Source organism: Bubalus bubalis, chromosome 13 (genome assembly GCF_019923935.1).
Source record: "Bubalus bubalis isolate 160015118507 breed Murrah chromosome 13, NDDB_SH_1, whole genome shotgun sequence".
Classification (NCBI taxonomy): Eukaryota; Metazoa; Chordata; class Mammalia; order Artiodactyla; family Bovidae; genus Bubalus; species Bubalus bubalis.
In genome coordinates this window covers 19,273,193-19,293,097 of record NC_059169.1, presented here as the reverse complement: position 1 = coordinate 19,293,097, position 19,905 = coordinate 19,273,193, and the positions used below count along the sequence as shown (strand labels likewise).

General features: G+C 40.1%; 1 protein-coding gene across 1 annotated transcript in view; it reads left to right on the top strand.

Moving 5' to 3' along the window:
- The window catches only part of LOC123464531 (ATP-binding cassette sub-family C member 4-like), a 159,087-nt gene that overhangs the window by 24,419 nt on the left and 114,763 nt on the right, over positions 1-19,905 (top strand). The window contains 6 exon segments of the mRNA XM_045162456.1: positions 5,217-5,441; positions 12,936-13,025; positions 14,316-14,479; positions 15,651-15,776; positions 16,725-16,974; positions 19,350-19,451. Coding sequence (XP_045018391.1) covers positions 5,217-5,441; positions 12,936-13,025; positions 14,316-14,479; positions 15,651-15,776; positions 16,725-16,974; positions 19,350-19,451 — 957 coding nt within the window.

Sequence of the window (19,905 nt, the reverse complement as noted above, 5' to 3'; positions counted from 1 at the left end):
ATTGACTGTATTCCCTATGTTGTACATTACATTCACATGACTTATTTATTTTATAACTGGTTTGTGTCTCTTAATCTCCCTCACCTATTTCACTCATCCTCCAATCCCCCTCAATCCATTTTCTTTAAAAAATCAAGGAAATAGATTATTTCCTTGATGATTCCTTTTTTTTAAAGTAATTTTCATAACGATTAAAAAAATCAAAATCCTGCTTAGAAGTGAAACTTTTAATTACTTTACAGAAAAGTTAGCTTTTAGATGTGACTTTTCTTAAGAGATCTCATTCAGCCATAATGGCCTATAAACAGCAATGAGAGTTTTTCTAAGTTCTTTGTGAAACCAGCCTGTGCCATTAAGGATAGAATGCATCTCTTCCCAGGACTCCTGTCTTTTGTGCATACTGTAGAAATCCTTGCTAATTTTTTGCTTTCTGATGTGACAAAATGTTTCTAGTTTATCTTTACACACACAAAAAGCTGCTCACCCTTAAGTACAAATTTGCCCCAGCCCTGGAATCTCCATTTCTCCAAGCAGCCATGGTTCCTTCTAGTGGGAAATGGTATTTAGAGACTATGGTCTGGGCACTAGGGGTGCTCATTGCTGTTGAGTTGGCTATTGTTTCTCAGCTTTTTCATTGGACAAAGCTAGTATACATTTTTTTTGTAGTAAACAAACCTTGAGTTTATATGGGTATTTTCAATCTAAATCAGATTCAGGACATTAGTGTTTTTACTTTATCTTTTAACTCTTAGATTGGTATCTGTTTTCTTTCATCATCTGTTCTCTTTTCTGTTATGCCTAATCCCAGTTCTCAATGATATCAACATAATTACTCATTTAAAAATCTTATAGTATCAACACTATTAACCATAATGTGACTTTTGGAAGCTTTTTTTTTTTTTTTTTTGCTGTTCATATTGTCCTTAGGCATATCACACAGGGAATGTGTTTTCAAATTATTTTTTTACAACCACTTTTAATAATTCTTTTTTTATATAACTCAGCCTACTGGATGAATATAACTTTTGTTTCATTTCACTCTGAAATTTTAGGAATTGCTTTTTAAAACTTTATTGTTTTATAATTATAATTCTGTATAATATTTTGCTGGGAAAGATTGAAGGCAGGAGGAGAAGGGGACAACAGAGAATGAGATGGTTGGATGGTATCACCAACTCAATGGAGATGGGTTTGAGTAGACTTCAGGAGTTGGTGATAGACAGGGAGGCCTGGTGTGCTGTGGTCCATGGGGTTGCAAAGAGTCGGACACAACTGAGCGACTGAACTGAATTGAACTGATAATGTTTTCAAACTCTATCAACAGAAGAGGCTGTTTTTAAGGAAGTCTGATATCCTTGTTGGCTCCATTCTAATTCTCCCTCCCCTTTTAGAGGTAACATTACAAATTTTGATTCATGTTTTTATTTTGTAGATATAGTATTTTATAAACATTTACTTTTTTCTGTAGTGTCAAATGAAAGGTCTGAATTTCATCATTGGAGTCTCAAGAATTTGGATTCATAAGGAATTTTCCTAGAAGCATGATATGTAACATGGAACTCTGGTTAAAACCCTCTGTGGCACTTGTAAGTCCTTCAGAGCAGGTTCATGACCCCTCCACGTCCAGATGCCCTGATGATACAGGAGAATAGCAGATGCTTACATGGGATTAGTTTCTGCATCCAGCATCTTCTAGGGAGAGGGAACTTCAGGCTCCTTCTCTAATCATTTGAACCTAAATCAGTTTCTGCAGGCTGGGTTTCAGGCCTCAGGGTGCTCCTAACCCCTCCCAGGTGATGCTAAGCTGCAGTCAGGATGAAGACCACTGTGTCAGGAGGAGTGATGTTATATTTAGAATCCTAATGGTTATTATTTTCCCAGATTCACTGCTTTTCCTCCTTAGCTCTGGATCTTTCTCAGCTCTACTCTTTGTCACCTGTTCCCCCATTTCTGAAGATAAACTGTCTATTCATTTTTTCCATAAGCTCATTCTTTTCTGCTTATATACTTCACTCAAGCATTTTTTTAGTTGATAGCTTGTTTCTATTTTCTGTGTTTTATTAATTTTTCTCATGAAGTGGAGATGGTGGAGTTGGGTAAGAAACCTTTTAAGTACATGTAGAAATGTAATGGGGAAACTATACTGACTAGGGAAGTTTTAGCACTTAACTCTGTGAGAAGTTCCCCTAAGAAGCAGGAAACGGGGCCCAAAAGTCAAGTACTTTCAGAAGGTTGAATACTAGGGACTGCACCATGAAATGTCTGTCTGTTTCTCTCTTACCCTGAGATTTCTGTGGAAACTTGAACAAATGTTGTCATATTGTATTGGACTCTTTTAAAAATCTTTTATGGTTTCACAGTTGTGAAGAATTCCTGTGAAGGAGTAAGAACTCTAATTTCAATTGGTTTGTGGAAAGAATATTCACAGATCAAGCTTAGAAGTCAAAGATGAAGCATCTTGGAAACAATTTTTTATCTTCTCCCTGCTTATCCAGAAAGTTTTAATTTGGTTAGTTTCAAGTTTGTGAAAGTCACTCAATTGTGTCTGACTCTTTGTGACCCCTACAGACTATACAGTCCATGGAATTCTCCAGGCCAGAATACCGGAGTGGGTAGCCTTTCCCTTCTCCAGGGGATCTTCCCAAGCCAGGGATCAAACCCAGGTCTTCCACATTGCAGGTGGATTCTTTACCAGCTGAGCCACAAGGGAAGCCCAAGAATACTGGAGTGGGTAGTCTGTCCCTTCTCCAGTGGATCTTCCCGACCCAGGAGTCAAACAGGGGTCTCCTCACTGCAGGTGGATTCTTTACCAACTGAGCTATCAGGAGAGCCCCCAGTTTCAAGTTTGATAGTGAATATTTTCTCAGTTGTTTTTTACCTCACTAACTGAGGGTTAGGATCAGGAACAGACAGAATAGTAGAAGCTATAGGTCCTGGACTGGCATTACTCCTTAGTGAGGCTGTTTGCTCAACTGGCATATTAAATTCCGTCTCTCAGCAGAAAAATCGAGACATTTAGGCAGTAATGACCTGCCTTTATTTTGCAGTTTTTTTTTTTTTTTTGCTGAATTTGTTGCATTTACAGTGTTCTTTAAGTAGGTGACATTGCTCTTACTTTTCCTGTAATTACAATTATATTAGGACCAAATTGAGAGCTGAGTAACAGACAGCAGTGATTCCCAAAGAGAATCACAGTTTTAGGACACTTTGGGATGGCAGGTGTTACTGCTAGACTTCTGGTGAAGAGCCCCTGGTTTGTAGCCTGCAGCACTGGGCTTCCCTTGATCATATGTGGGCTGGGGACTGCCTTGTGTAGTTTGACATTCTTGCTTCTCTGTGTAAGCCTCCAGACTTCTACCTAAGTAAACTCTATAAACAGTGTGTTTTATAATCTATGATGTGAGGGGCTCTTAAGCTTTTAGCACCTCTAGGGGTGAATGATGTGGCTTTCTGGAAATGTAGCAGTGAGCCTTTGTGTTCTTTAAAACTGGTCATCTTACTCTGATATGGTCATCTTACTCATAATTCTTCCACTACATGATCTTCTCTTCTCTGGAGTAGATGAAATCTCCTGTGACCTTGTGGAAGGTAAGGCAGGTGTTACAGCCTATGAACATGTGTGTGTAAAGCAATATAGGAGTGCCTCATCCATTTGAGTGCCTCATCCATTTGAGAGATGGGGTCAGCTTTCTGTAAATAATTTGAGCAGGCACTAGTTGGTTGAGCAGAAAATGCTTTTTTGTTATGCTTCACATTTGAGCTTTGGATTCTTCTTCCTTTCCTCTTGTGTGTGGGTGCCTCAAATTTGTACAGACAGTAGAGAGCTCTCAAAAGAAAACCCATCTGGGAACTTCCCTGGTGGTCCTAAGAGTCTACCTTTCAATGCAGGGGTCACAAGTTTGATCTCTGGTCATGGAAGTAAGATATTACATGCCTCAGGGCAACTAAACTGGCAGTTCCCAACAAGAGAAGCCTGTGCACTACAATGAAGACTCAACACAGCCAAAAAAAGAGAAACATTTTGTGCTGGAGGTTTCTTTGTGGCTGATGATCCACAGTTGAGTAGACCATTTGATAGTAGAAGTTGACACAGATCAAATCCAGACATTGATTAAGAACAATCAATGTTATATCATATGGGAGATAGTCAACATACTCAAAATAGCAAAAAAAAAAAAAAAATCAAAAGTCATTTTACCATTTTGTTTATGTTAATGACTTTGTTGTTTTGTTTCCACCTAAGTTAAGAAGGGGGCAAAAAACCCTTCTTGACCATATTTCCCCACTCAATTCTCTACTGATACGTAACTATTAATAAAATGCTCCTTTTTAAAAACAAATTGTGATGGGCAATGAAAAGTGGATACTCTACACTGATGTGGAATGGAAGAGATCATGGGGTAAGTGAAATGAACCACCACCAACCACACCAAAGTCCAGTCTTCATCCAGAGAAGTTGATGTTATGTATACTGTGGGAGTGAAAGGGAGTCCTCTATTATGAGCTTCTTCCGGAAAACCAAACAGTTAATTCCAGTGAGTACTTCTCCCAATTATATCAACTTAAGGCAGCACTTGATGAAAAGTGTCTGAAATTAGTCAACAAAAAATGTATTATCTTCCATCAGGATGATGTAAGACCGCATGGTTCTTTGATGACCAGGCAGAAACTGTTACAGCTTGACCTGGAGGATCTAACTCATCTTCCATATTTACCAGACATTGCACTTTCAGATTTCCATTTATTTTGTTTTTTACAAGATTCTCTTACTGGAAGAAAATTTTAATTCTCTGGAAGACTGTAAAAGGCACCTGAAATAGATAAAAAGTTTTGGGAAGATGAAATTAGGAAATTGCCTGAAAAATGCAAGAAGGTAATGGAACAGAATTTTGACAAGGTTGTTCAACAAAGTTCTTGGTGAAAATGAAAAACGTGCCTTTTATTTTTACTTAAAAACCAAAAGAACTTTTTGGCCAACCCAACACTAAGGCTTAATGTCTTTGAATGTAAGATTTTGGCTTATGTTAAAACTAACACTGTTGTCTGTCTTTTTTGAGATAGTGGATCTGTGCATTTTTCTTTTAGATTAGCCATGAATGTAGCATTTTCTCAAGATGGCTTTTTCAACATGCTAACAATAAAAATAAAGCTTGTATTAAGAAAAACTGACATCACTTGTATTTCTAATTAAGGTTTTTTTTTTTTTTTTCTTTCAGGAAGGCACCAGAGTAATTCAACCCATATTTTTGGGGAAAATGGTTAGTTATATTGAAAACTATGATCCTGCCAATTCTGCTGCTTTGCATGAAGCCTATGGCTATGCAGCAGGGCTGAGCACCTGCGTGCTCGTGTGGGCCATTCTGCACCACTTGTACTTCTACCACATGCAGCGTGTGGGGATGAGGCTGAGAGTAGCCGTGTGCCATATGATCTACCGCAAGGTGAGTGTCACTCGGTACCACGGTATGTACCTCCCCTCAAGCATCAGAAGCATTTTGGGAAAGTTCTCTGAAAACTAAAAATTTGTAACTGGGATCATTTACACCTTCCTAGAGAGTCTTGCTATTTGCATCAGGCCAATTTTGTTGTTGTCATTTAAGCAAACTTTACCGGTAAATAATGAAAAGTTTTGTGTTGAGATCGTGTCAGAGCTGCCTTTGATAACTTTTATCCACAGGTTGTTGCATAATATCCACTCAGCTTGTAATGATTTCTGATTATCAAATTGGTTTTCAATGTTTTAATACTTATATCTCATAGCTGTATTTGTAGACGTTCTGTTGTTCATTAAAACCTTCTTTTACATTGAAGTTGTATTTAAAAGTAAACTTCAGTGACTGGATTTATAAAATTAAATCTAGGAGCAAAAAATGTATTTGAGAAAGGAAACGATTATATTTTTAAATGACCCATCTAATCATATTGAATATAATTGTGTGAACTAAAAAAACATATAAATGGAATCCATGCCAAACATAGACTCACTCACTATATTCTATAGTTATGATTGTTTATAATGGTATTAAAGAATAGAGCTGAATGTTGGGATGAAACTTGAAATCACATACTGTTTTTAGTATTTTGGTGAGAATTTGTTGCTATTCATTCAAGTTGTTTAATTCAGTGCTTCTTTTTTCTTAAGTATGCATTTTAGCACTTTTAATAAGACCTGATTTAATGTGTTCAGTGATTTTGTATTGAGAAATGCTGCAGAATTATTCCATAGTTTACCCAGGTCTTAACTAGTTTAAAAGAAATAAGGATTTTTGGTGATTTTATTAAGGATTTGCCACAGATACACCAGTGTTATAAGCTGAAGGGCTGTTTATAAACTTGATTTGGATGTCTCTTTGCCCTTGGCTGTTTACTTTTTTCTAGAAAAAAATTATATAACTGTATTTTATAGTTGAAATTTGTGGAGAGAGTAGATCTTAAATGTTCTCACCACACATACAAAAGGGTAACTACATGTGATGATGGCATATGTTTGTTTTTCTACTGTAACTGTTTCCCAATGTTTATTTACATCAAAATATCACATTGCACATATTAAATACATTTAATTTTTACTACAAATAAACAAAATCCTCATTGAAAGCTAAAACCAAAAAATTTAAATGAAAAATATTGCTTCTCTTATTATTTGCTACTTATCTAGAGCTTCTGTTTCTTGGGAATACTTTTCTGGGTAAAATGTAGGATGTGTTTTCCCCATCTTTCCTTTAGTAAAATCTTGTTAAATCTTGGGACTGTGAACTCAGAGCCCTGGCATCTCACTGTCTGTGTTTGGCTATGGCACATGAGTCCAGATTCTCCTTGGGTGACATACCCTCTAGTTAAGGGTCTTCATTGTCAGTCATCATCATCTTTGTTATTCTCTTGCACCTTGTTGTACCATTTAGTAGACAAAATACTCAGATTTCCCAACAAATTCAGTTCAGTTCAGTTGCTCAGTCATGTCCGACTTTTTGAGACCTCTTTGGACTGCAGCACACCAGGTCTCCCTGTCCATCACCAACTCCCAGAGTTTACTCAAACTCATGTCCATTGAGTCAGTGATGACATCCAACCATCTCATCCTCTGTCGTCCCCTTCTTCTCCCTCCTTCAATCTTTCCCCACATCAGGGTCTTTTCCAGTGAGTCAGTTCTTCACATTAGGTAGCAAAATATTGGAGTTTCAGCTTCAGCATCAGTCCTTACAATGAATATTCAGGACTGATTTCCTTTAGGATGGACTGGTTGGATCTCCTTGCAGTTCAAGGGACTCTCAAGAGTCTTCTCCAACACCATAGTTCAAAAACATCAATTCTTCAGTGCTTAGCTTTCTTCATAGTCAGACTCTCACATCCATACATGATTAGTGGAAAAACCATAGCTTTGACTAGATGGATCTTTGCTGGCAAAGTAATGTCTCTGCTTTTTAATATGCTGTCTAGGGCTGTCAGACTGAGCAACTGAACTGAACTGAACTGAGGTTTGTCATAGCTTCTCATCCAAGGAGCCAAGCGTCTTTTAATTTCATGGCTGCAGTCACCATCTGCAGTGATTTTGGAGCCCCCACCCCCCAAAAAATAGCTAGATGTTTACCTTTCCAGATCATGCTTAGCTCCCATAAGTATGCAGGAAATTTCACCAGAACTCTACTGGGAAAATCTTAAGTTATATTTGAGATGATGGTTTAGGCAAACAAAGCTCTTTCTTTGCTGTACAGGTGAGCCAGTGTCTGCCTGGTTTTCTTCCTCTTCCCACTAACACTTTGGAATGCCTCTTTTGGGAAATCTGATCTGACCTTGTATGTTGCTTATATGAATGTGAACATCTCCCAAAGTGTTCATTTACTGGCTTAATTAGCCTAAAATAATTGTTTCTTTCAAAGTCAGAAACTGTATACATAACCTGAAATTCCAGAAACATGGGAATTTCCTCATGGACAGCCTTGCATCTAGATTCCTACTGAGATGGAGAAATAAGACACTTCTCTGCAGGTAACAGGTGGGCTGGTTCCTTAGGGCAAAGCTGGGGTTGCCGAGAGGCTCTGAAATGCCCCTGTGAACGTCTGTGGTTCATACTTAGGCTCCGCCTCCTGACCCCTGGTCCTGGGGAGAAATCAGATTGGGTGTTAGAAATGGGATGGCTGCTAAGCTCATAGTCATAGTTTGTGATTTTGAATGATTTGGGGAGATGTATCATATATAAAGATGATTTGTCATTTATTTACCTTTTGATAAAATTACTTATAGCTTTGGTTCATAATTTTAACAATTGTGGTAAAATATACACAACATGCCTGGAGAATCCCAGGGACGGGGGAGCCTGGTGGGCTGCCATCTATGGGGTCACACAGAGTCGGACACGACTGAAGTGACTTAGCAGTGACTTAGCATACACAACATAAAATTTACCATTTTAACTTTTTAAGTGCACCATTTAGTGACATTAAATACATTCACATTTTTGTGCAGCCATCACCACTCTGCATCTCCAGAATTTTTTCTTCTTCCAAAACTTAACCTCTGCATTAATTAAATACTCACTCCCCAGTCACCTCCTCTTCGTCATCACGACTCTACTACATCCTTCTACGAATTTGACTCCTCTAGGTCCCTCATTTAAGTGAAATCATACAATATTTATTCTATGTCATGTAGTACAATGTCTTCAAGATTTATCCATGTTGGAACAGATGTCAAAATTTAAGTCCTTTTTAAAGGTGAATCATATTCCTTCACATGTATATACAATATTGTGTAAATCCTTATTGCCAAAATCAGACATAAGTTGAAGAAAGTAGGGAAAACCACTAGACCATTCAGCTCATCAATGAGAAAACTAAGATCATGACATCTGGTCCCATCACTTTATGGCAAATAGATGGGGAAACAGTAAGAGACTTTATTATTTGGGGCTCCAAAATCACTGCAAATGGTGACTGCAGCCATGAAATTAAAAAATGCTTTCCCTTGGAAGGAAAGTCATGACCAAACTAGACAGCATATTGAAAAGCAGAGACATTACTTTGCCAACAAAAGTCCATTTAGTCTAGGCTATGGTTTTTCCAGTAGTCATGTATGGGTGTGAGAGTTTGACTATAAAGAAAGCTGAGCACTGAAGAATTGATGCTTTTTAACTGTGGTGTTGGAGAAGACTCTTGAGAGTCCCTTGGAAGCAAAGAGATCCAACCAATCCATCCCAAAGGAGATCAGTCCTGAGTGTTCATTGGGAGGACTGATGCAGTAGCTGAAACTCCAATATTTTGGCCACCTGATGCGAAGAAGTGACTCATTTGAAAAGACCCTGACATTGGGAGAGATTGAAGGTGGGAGGAGAAGGGGATGCCAGAGGATGAGATGGTTGGATGGCATCACCGACTCAATGGACATGAGTTTGAGTAAACTCCGGGAGTCGGTGATAGACAGGGAGGCCTGGTGTGCTGCAGTCCATGGGGTTGCAAAGAGTTGCACATGACTGAGCGACTGAACTGAACTGATTCAGGTATGACCTAAATAAAATCCTTTATGATTATACAGTGGAAGTGACAAATAGATTCAAGGGATTAGATCTGATAGACAAACTGCCTGAAGAACTATGGATGGAGGTTCTTGACATTGTACAGATGGCCATGATCAAGACCGTTCCTGAGAAAAAGAAATGCAACAAGGCAAAATGGTTGTCTAAGGAGACCCTGCAAATAGCTGAGAAAAGAAGAGACGCTAAAGACAAAGGAGAAAAGCAAAGATATACTCATTCGAATTCAGAGTTCCAAAGAATAGCAAGGAGAAATCGGAATGCCTTCCTCAGTGATCAGTGCAAAGAAATAGAGGAAAACAATAGAATGAGAGAGATTAGAGATCTCTTCAAGAAAATTAGAGATACCAAGGGAATACTTCATGCAAATATGGGCACAATAAAGGACAGAAATGGTATGGACCTAACAGAAGCAAAAGATATTAGGAAGAGGTGGCACCAATACACAGAAGAACTATACTAAAAAGATCTTCATGACCCAGATAACCATGATGGTGTGATCACTGGACGAGAGCCAGACATCCTGGAATGTGAAGTCAAGTGGGCCTTAGGAAGCATCACTATGAACAAAGCTAGTGGAGGTGATGGAATTCCAGGTGAACTATTTCAAATCCTAAAAGATGATGCTGTGAAAATGCTGCACTCAATATGCCAGCAAATTTGGAAAATTCAGCAGTGGCCACAGGACTGGAAAAGGTCAGTTTTCATTCCAATCCCAAAGAAAAGCAATGCCAAAGAATGTTCAAACTACCCCACAGTTGCACTCATCTCACATGCTAGCAAAGTAATGCTCAAAATTCTACAATCCAAGCTTCAAGAGCACGTGAACTATGAACTTCCAAATGTTCAAGGTGAATTTAGAAAAGGCAGAGGAACCTGAGATCAAATTGCCAAGCTCTGTTGGATCATTGAAAAAGGAAGAGAGTTCCAGAAATACATCTACTTCTGCTTTATTGACTATGCCAAAGCTTTTAACTGTGTGGATTACCACAAACTGTGGAAAATTCTTAAAGAGATGGGAATAACAGACCACTTGACCCTGCTTCCTCAGAAATTTGTATGCAGTAGTTAGAAGCAATAGTTAGAACCAGACATGGGACAACAGACTGGTTCCAAATCGGGAAAGGAGTACATCAAGGCTGTATATTGCCACCCTATTTATTTAACTTATAGCAGAGCACATCATGAGAAATGCCAGGCTGAATGAAGCACAGGCTGGAAGTAAGATTACCGGGAGAAATATCAAAAATATCTCAGATACGCAGACGACACGACCCTTATGCCAGAAAGTGAAGAAGAACTAAAGAGCCTCTTGATGAAAGTGAAAGAGGAGAGTGAAAAACCTGGTTTAATACTCAACATTCAGAAAATTATGATCATGGCATCCGATCCCATCACTTCATAGCAAATAGATGGGGAAACAATGGAAAGAATGAGAGATTTTATTTTTTTGGGCTCCAACATCACTGCAGATGGTGATTGCAGCCATGAAATTAAATGATGCTTGCTCCTTGGAAGAAAAGCTATGATCAACCTAGACAGCATATTAAAAAGCAGAGACATTATTTTGCCAACAAAGGTCTGTCCAGTCAAAGCTATGATTTTTCCAGCAGTCATGTTTGGATGAGAGTTGGAATCTAAAGATAGCTGAGCACCAAATAATTGATGCTTTTGAACTGTGGTGTTGGAGAAGACTCTTGAGAGTCCCTTGGACTGCAAGGAGATCAAACCAGTCCATCCTAAAGGAAATCAACCCTGAATATTCATTGGAAGGACTGATGCTGAAGCTGAAACTCCAATAGTTTGGCCACCAGATGCAAAGAACTGACTCACTGGAAAAGACTCTGATGCTGGGAAAGATTGAAGGCAGTAGGAGAAGGGGATGACAGAGGATGAGATGGTTGGATGGCATCATCAACTCGATGGACTTGAGTTTGAGTACTGACTGACTGACTGACTATCTATTTATCTGTTAGTGGACATTTGAGTTGTTTCTACCTTTTGACTGTTGTACATAATGGTGCTATGAAAAGGGTGCACAAATGACCAGTAAAATTCATGCTCTAAATTATTCTGGGTACATTCTGGGAAATGAAATTGCTATGCTGTATACTAATTTCATGTTTGGTTTTTGAGGAAATGCCATCTCTTCCATTATGGCTACATCATTTTACATTTTCTCTTGAGCATTGATTTTTCTGTTTAACTTGAAGACTAAATATAAAGAATTTATGAACCATGATATTTTGTTTGGATCCATGGCTCCAGCTGATGGTCTGTTGAAACAGCTCAAGGTGGTCTGTTCAGGTTTCTCAGTTCTCCAGGGAATTTTTCAGAGCTTTTTATCAAATCAAGGGATTGTACAGCACAGTCTGTGTTTTTTGTAAAGTCAGCAGACTGGCATTAAGAACATAAGTTCCTCACAGGATTAGTGTTTTGAATATTATACTGGTTAGTTTTAGAATGAGGAAACTAAGACCAAAGTTTTTAAATGATGTCTCACCTGGAATTAATGACTGACCAGATTTATAGTCCAAGTCCCCTAATCTCTTTCCTTAAGGCGGCCTCTCCACATTCATCTTGTTGTTGTTCATTTGCTAAGTCCAGTCCAACTCTTTGTGGCCCCATGGACTGCAGCACACCAGCCTTCCCTGTCATTTATTATCTCCCGGAGTTTGCACACACTCATGTCCATTGAGTCAAGGATGCCATCCAACTATCTCATCCTCTGTTGCCCCCTCCTCCTCCTGCCCTTAATCTTTCCCAGCATCAGGATCTTCTCCAATGAATCGGCTCTTGGCATCAGGCAGCCAAACTGTTGGAGCTTGTTTCAGTATCAGTCCTTACAATGAGTATTCAGGGTTGATTTTCTTTAGGTTTGAGTGGTTGGATCTTCTAGCTGTCCAGGGGACTCTCAAGAGTCTTCTCTAGAACCACATTTCGAAAGCATCAGTTCTTTGGTGCTCACCCTTCTTTATGGTCCAGCTCTCACATCTGTACATGACAACTGGAAAAACCATAGCTTTGACTATATGGACCTTTGTCAGCATAATGATATCTGCTTTTTAATATGCTGTCTAGTTTTTGGCTCAAAATTACTTTAGTTGACCCGTAAGTCTAAGTCTATATTCCTTTATCCTTCGGGCAGGTCTAAGTTCACTGAGAAACAGGGTGGAGGGTTTTGCGTCTACCTCCTGCTCCTCCTTTTGCTGTCCTTGAAGGCAGGGCTGCTGCCATATTTAATCATCTAAGGATGAACATGGGTCCCTAGAGCCCTGATTTCAGGCATCATTCTGCTCATCCTGACACCACACAAGACCCCGTGAAAATGCACTCCTTTTTGCTATGTTCTCAGACTACTTGGTATCACTGTAGAAATCCTATTCTCTGTATGTTTCTCTCATTTCAGTCACTTCGCCTGAGTAGCTCAGCCATGGGAAAGACCACCACAGGCCAGATAGTCAACCTCCTGTCCAACGATATGAACAGATTTGATCAGGTGAGCTGCCCCTGAAGGATCCCCTTCCATTTCCCCTCCTTCTCACTGTGTTTAGCTCATTGGGATGCCAGGTGCCAGGGTTTGGTGTCAGCGAGGGTTCTATCGAGGACATAAGACAAAGGTTCTCTTTATCCAATGCTCATTTCCTCTGTGTGCAGCTTGGATGTGATAATATGTGTTGTCCTATAGATGAGGGTTTGGTTTTTCTGACAAGGTCTGCAACATACTTCAGTAATGGACAGGCAGCAGTGTTCTTGCCCAGCTTGGTTAGGGTTCCTGGGGTCCTCCTGCAGTGGTCCTTCTTGGCACATGGTGTTGGTGTTGCTGGACTGTCTTCCTCCTCCTCTGGATGATGAAGGCTTGGTGGGCAGGGATTGTTCTTTTTCTGCACCAAGTTCAGTGCCTGCTGCATAGGGAGCCTTTGAGGAATAATGCCAAGTGGATGGTCTCCAGCTTTGCACAACCTCCTCTCTGCTGTCGCATCATACCCATTTCACACATACCTTATGAATAGATCATGTTACCAGGGTGTTGCAGCTGTTGGCCAGATCTGCATAGAACAGTTCTCTTTCCTGGATGATACTGCCTTTAAGTTTGGGAGCTTACCTGGTAGCTCAGATGGTAAAGAGTCCACCTGCAATGCACGATGCCCAGGTTTGATCCCTGGGTCAGGAACATTCCCTGGAGAAGGAAATGGCACCCTGCTCCAGTTGTCATGCCAGGATAATTCCATGGACAGAGGAGCCTGGTGGGCTATAATCCATGGGGTTGCAAAGAGTTGGATGACTAAGCGACTAACACTTTCAATTCCCCTTCAATTATTCATCAAACATGATGTAAGGCCTCTACTTAATTTGAAAGATGAATAAGTCTTAATTTCTGCCCTGGAAAGGCCACAGCCTGTCTGGAAGGTAAATACATGAGTAATTATCAGAAAGTGTGGTAGATACCATAATATAGGCTCTTCTGAGGAGATAGGGGCTGAATTTTGGGACAGAGAGAGTTTGGAGAACCCCTGAGCTCATCTGTGTTGTGGAAAAAATCAACATCTTCATTCAGTGTGACTGGTCAGGTTCTCCTGGGACCTAACTGAGGCTGACCCTGTGCTACCCCGGAACAGTGTCATCTGGGGTGGACACTTGGGTTTCTGCTTCATCAGGTTTAAAACTCACTGAGATCACTTCCTTTTAGATTCCTGTTTGTTCCTTCAGAGAAGATTGTTTGTATGCTGTCTCCTTACTGGTTTTGACTTTATCCAGTCCTAAGAAGGCTTTGTCTTTCTCTTTTAAGGTAACAACGTTCTTGCACTATCTGTGGGTGGGGCCACTGCAGGCTATCGCAGTGACTGCCCTGCTCTGGATGGAAATAGGAATATCGTGTCTTGCTGGGATGATGGTTCTCATTATTCTTCTGCTTTTGCAAAGCTGCACTGGAAATTCATTTTCATCACTCAGGTAAGGGAAACACTGGTTTAAAAAATAGGTGATATGTGCTTGGTAGCATTCACCATTTGCTTAATGCTTCTGTTCAAAAACAAAACCAATGCCTTTTCTAGTCTCTTCTTTGCATGTATTGTAGGCCCTTCAGGCTTAGCCAGTGGAGGCTCCAGGCCTAAGCTGCAGGCTGATTTTGAAGAGAGATAGGTGATGGCACTCACTGGCTCCTCCCATCACCATACCTGAATAAGTGGAATGTCCTTGAGCAGAAGTTACCTATAGTGAAGTTATTTAAGCATTATTAAATAGTAATAATCCTATAGGCTCAATTTTAGCTGCATGTATTTTTGTTATGATTGTAGTAGAGCAATTTTCAGGTATCTATGTTCATGTCTTGTTTTCAATTCAGTGTTTCCATTAACTTATAAGAGCCTCAAGAACAAAGTCAGTCTTAATTAACTATGTCTTTATACAGCCCCACAGTCCCAGCAGCATATGTGATAGAACAGTGGCTGGTGATGAAGGACCTAATGGCGAAGAGATAGACCTGAAGCAGGTCCCAGAGGGTTGGAGGTGGATCATTGTCCAGGTTGTCAGGTGGTGGAGCGTTGTGCTCTTTGAAGTTTTTTTTTTTCCCTTGAGATTTCTCTCTCTTTTTTTTTTATGACTTTACATGTGATATTTTTGTCTATTTGCAATTTCCTTTCCTGTCGGCTATGAAGAGATGTTCCTTATCCTTCGAGGCCCTGTTCCACTGCTATCAGGTCTCTGAATTTCTTCTTGTTCTGCTTTCCTGGTAGAATTTACAGTCCCATCTTTTCTGCTCCCCAGCACTTCTCTCCTATTTTATCATAGCACAGACACTGTCTTCCTGTTCGATTCAGTGTCTTTTTGCCTTCTCTGCCCAACTGTGACCTCCTTGGGCAGAGAATTTATACCTGACTTACTTTGGGTCTTCCTCAGCCAGTACTGCGAGCTCTCCAAGTTACTCCTTGAGTTGGGCTGAGTGGTTGACTTCTAAAAGTCTTTTTCTCCATTTGCACTTCGAGAAGGACCTGCCTGTGATGTCAGCACAGAAGAGCTGTAAGGAATCATGGATCCCTGGTCCCTCCCTGTGCCCCCTACTGCTGCTGCTACAGAAAGTTGGGGTGTGGTCACTGAGGCTCATCTCTCCTATCTGTCCCCTCAGGAGTAAGACCGCAGCTCTCACTGATGATAGGATCAGGATCATGAGCGAAGTCATAACTGGCATCAAAACAATAAAAATGAATGCTTGGGAAAAGTCATTTATAGACCTTATTACCAGACTGAGAAGGTAAGTTTTTGTATATATCACACCATATTTTTGTACTTTCCCTCCTATTTTTACTGATTGAATTTAGAAGTCTTATTAAGTTTTCACATGAAGATGAACTTAAATATGAACTTCACACCTCACATGTTGACAGGAGGGTTAAGTGGAATAGAGAAGATGTCATTTTAACCTGCTGTTCCAGTTACCATCTTCTTAAAGGAAAAATTATATATGCTTCTGAACACATACAGATAGCCAATAAACACATGAAAAAAATTCTCAACATCTCTCATTATGAGAGAAATGCAAATCAAAACTACAATGAGGCATCACTTTATACTGGTCCAAATGACCATCAACAAAAAGTGTACAAACAATACCCTCCTCCTGTTGGTGGGAGTGTATATTGATATAGCTGTCATGGAAAACAGGTTGGAGGTTCCTTAAACAACTAGGAATAAATCTACCATATGACCCAGCAATCCCACTACTGGACATGTACTCTGAGAAAGCCAGAGTTCAAAAAGACACATGTACCCTAGTGTTCATTGCAGCACTATTTACAATAGCCAGGACATGTGCTTCCATGGGGTCTATGGTGCCTGCATCTGGCTGATGTTTTGGTGTCTCACAATTTTCGAGTGTCTTATTCTCTTCTGCACAAGTTCATGAGCTCCTGGAGGGGGCAGGCTGTGTTTTTCTGTCATCAGTGGGGACCTGGCCCAGGACTTGTGGTTATGAATGCTTGTTGAAAGAATGTTCAAACCCAGTCCAATTGACCAACAGTGTTTAAAAGGGTGACATGAAGCCTCTCTTTAGTTGGAAGAGTGAAGTGGTGATGAAGTGTGTGTCCTGGTGTTGGGACGGAGCCCCAGGCATGCACTGTGTAGTGTCTCCATGTGAGGACTTGAAGTCATGCCTTGGATGTCGATGCTTCTTTTAAAACCTCTTTCCTACTCTCCTTTTCAGGAAGGAAATTTCCAGGATTCTGAAAAGTTCCTACCTTAGGGGCATGAATTTGGCATCATTTTTCGCTATCAGCAAGATTATGATTTTTGTCACCTTCATCACCAATGAGCTCCTTGACAACCGGATCACAGCCAGCCAGGTGTTTGTGGTGGTGACGCTGATTGAGGCTCTGCGGTTCTCGAGCACCCTCTACTTCCCCATGGCTGTCGAGAAGGTGTCAGAGGCTGTTGTCAGCATCCGAAGAATCAAGGTTTGGAGACAAATAATTGTTTTCAGTTGTTGGTGGATTTTTTGTAAAATGCCCTTTTGTTTGGTATCACTGTGTTCCAGTTAGGAGATATTTAGCTCTCTCAGTGCCAAAGCTGGCAGCCTTCCCAGAATGTTGTAGATACTCCCCTTTCTTCTTAGGTAGAGTGCATTACAGATATCATAAGAATGGTTCTCTTGTAGGGACAGTAGTATATATAAGTAGCAGTAGCACAGGGCTCTTGTGTAGTGATGTCTGCAGAGTGACTAAAATGTGTAAAAGCAGGAGAAGCAAACAGAGTGCATCTCCTGTGCTGACTCCAGTGACCAGGCAGTGACTGTGCACAGTCCTGGGGTACAGGATTCCTCTCTGGGCTGGGAGGGGAGGAACTTACTGAGAGCTCCCTGCTCCTTGGACAGGAAGAGTGGCCTCAGATTCACTTAATTCTCTGTGTTCAAAAATGAGTTCTTTCCTCTACAGATGTTCTGCTTGTTGATATCTGAGCCACCTTTTGCGTCTGCCTTTTCATCCCTGTCCCCTCTTTATTTACTGCTTAATCCTCTCTCTAACTGCCCTCTTTTTTTCACATTTATAATTCCCACCATTATGTGAACCAAGAAGTTCCAGATATATAAGCTGGATTTAGAAAAGGCAAAGGAACCAGAGATCAAATTTCCAGCATCCGTTGGATCATAGAAAAACAAGAGAATTCCAGAAAGACATCTGCTACTGCTTCATTGACTACTCTAAAGCCTTTGACTGTGTGGATCACAACAAACTGTGGAAAATCATGAAAGAGATGGGAATATCAAACCACCTTACCTGTCTCCTGTCAAACTTGTATGCAAGTCAAGAGGCAACAGTTAGAACTGGTCATCGAATAATGGACTGGTTCCAATTTGGGAAAGGAGTACATGAAGGCTATATATTGTAACCTTGCTTTTTTAACTTATATGCAGAGTACATCATGAGAAATGTTGGGCTGGATGAAGCTCAAGCTGGAATCAAGATTGCTGGGAGAGATATCAATAACCTCAGACATGCAGATGACACCACCCTTATGGCAGAAAGTGAAGAGGAACTAAACAGCCTCTTGATGAAGGTGAAAGAGGAGAGTGAAAATGCTGACTTAAAACTCAGCATTCAGAAAACTACAATCATGGCATCTCATCACATTACTTCATGGCAATAGATGGGGAAACAATGGAAACAGAAACAGACTTTATTTTCTTGGGCTCCAAAATCACTGCAGGTGCTGATTGCAGCCATGAAATTCAAAGACCCTTGCTTCTTTGAAGAAAAGCTATGACAATCCTAGACAGTGTATTAAAAAGCAGAGACATTACTTTGCCAACAACGTTCCCTATAGTTAAAAGTATGGTTTTTCCACTAGTCATGTATAGATGTGAGTGTTGGACCATAAAGAAGGCTGAGCACGGAAGAATTGATGGTTTGAACAGTGGTGCTGGATAAGACTCTTGAGAGCCCCTTGGACTGCAAGGAGATCAAACCAGCCAATCCTAAAGGAAATCAACCCTGAGTATTCATTGGAAGGTCTGATGCTGAAGCTCCAATACTTTGGCTATCTAATGCCAAGAGCCAACTCATTGGAAAAGACCCTGATGCTGGGAAAGATTGAGGGCAAGAGGAGAAGGGGACGAGAGAGGGTGAGATGGTTGGATAGCATCACTGACTCAACAGACATGAGTCTGAGCAAACTCTTGGAGATAGTGATGGACAGGGGATCCTGGAGTGCTGCAATCCGTGGGATTGCAGAGTCAGACACGATTTAGTGACTGAGCAACAACAAATACACTATATTATATGATTATATTGATATATACCATGAGCTGTAATAATAGTAATTATTAATTATGTAATAATAGTAATTATGTAATATATTATTCCATACATTATTTAATATGTTCTGAGTGAAAGTGAAAGTTGGTCAGTTGTGTCTGACTCTTTGCAACCCTATGGACTATACATTCTGTGGAATTCTCCAGGCCAGCATACTGGAATGGGTAGCCTTTCCCTTCTCCAGGGCATCTTCCCAACCCAGGGATCAAACCCAGGTCTCTTGCATTGCTGGTGGATTCTTTACCAGCTGACCACAAGGGAAGCCACAGCTGGAGTGGGTAGACTAACCCTTCTTCAGCAGGTCTTCCCAACCCAGGAATCGAACTGGGGTCTCATGTATTGCATAATAAGTTTTGATGTGAACTAATACTTTAAGTACAGTTAGCAAAACATATTTAGACTGTTCAAAGTTTGCAAATCCCAGGAAAGCATTGTTTTTGTTTGTGCTTTCTTCCTGCAGTTTAACAATCTGTTTTTTTACAATCTGGTTTTTTTTTTTTTTTGCCTCATTTCTGTAGAATTTTTTATTACTTGATGAAATACCACAGGTCAACACTCAGCTGCCATCAGAGGGTGAAGTGATGGTGGACATGCAAGACTTCACTGCTTTTTGGGATGAGGTAACAGATCTTCCATTCCAAGATCATGATTGCTAACAGACAACTGTGACTAAGATTCACTGGAGAATTTTTAGATTTTACCCATGGTGTAAAATGTGACTTGCTCATTTACTAAAAGTATGTTACAAAATTATTCAAAATAGGGACTAATGTTTGTATCTAATGGAGATTATAGTATCAACCTAAGATGTTTGACATGTTGCTGTCTCTCTCATTTTCAAGAGAGCTTTCAAAGTATTAGCACATTTTGAACTTAAAGTCCATACATTTGTAATGTTAGCATTTACAGAATTGGACAGATAAAATGCTGCAATGTGATATGGATTATCTGAAAAATAAACAACTAGTTTTTAAAGAGGCCTTGGGGAATCAACATATATTTTTTGCCTTGATTTTCAGACCAGTTTATTATATACAGAATGAGGCCATGATCTGGATCTTTGCTGTGGGGTAG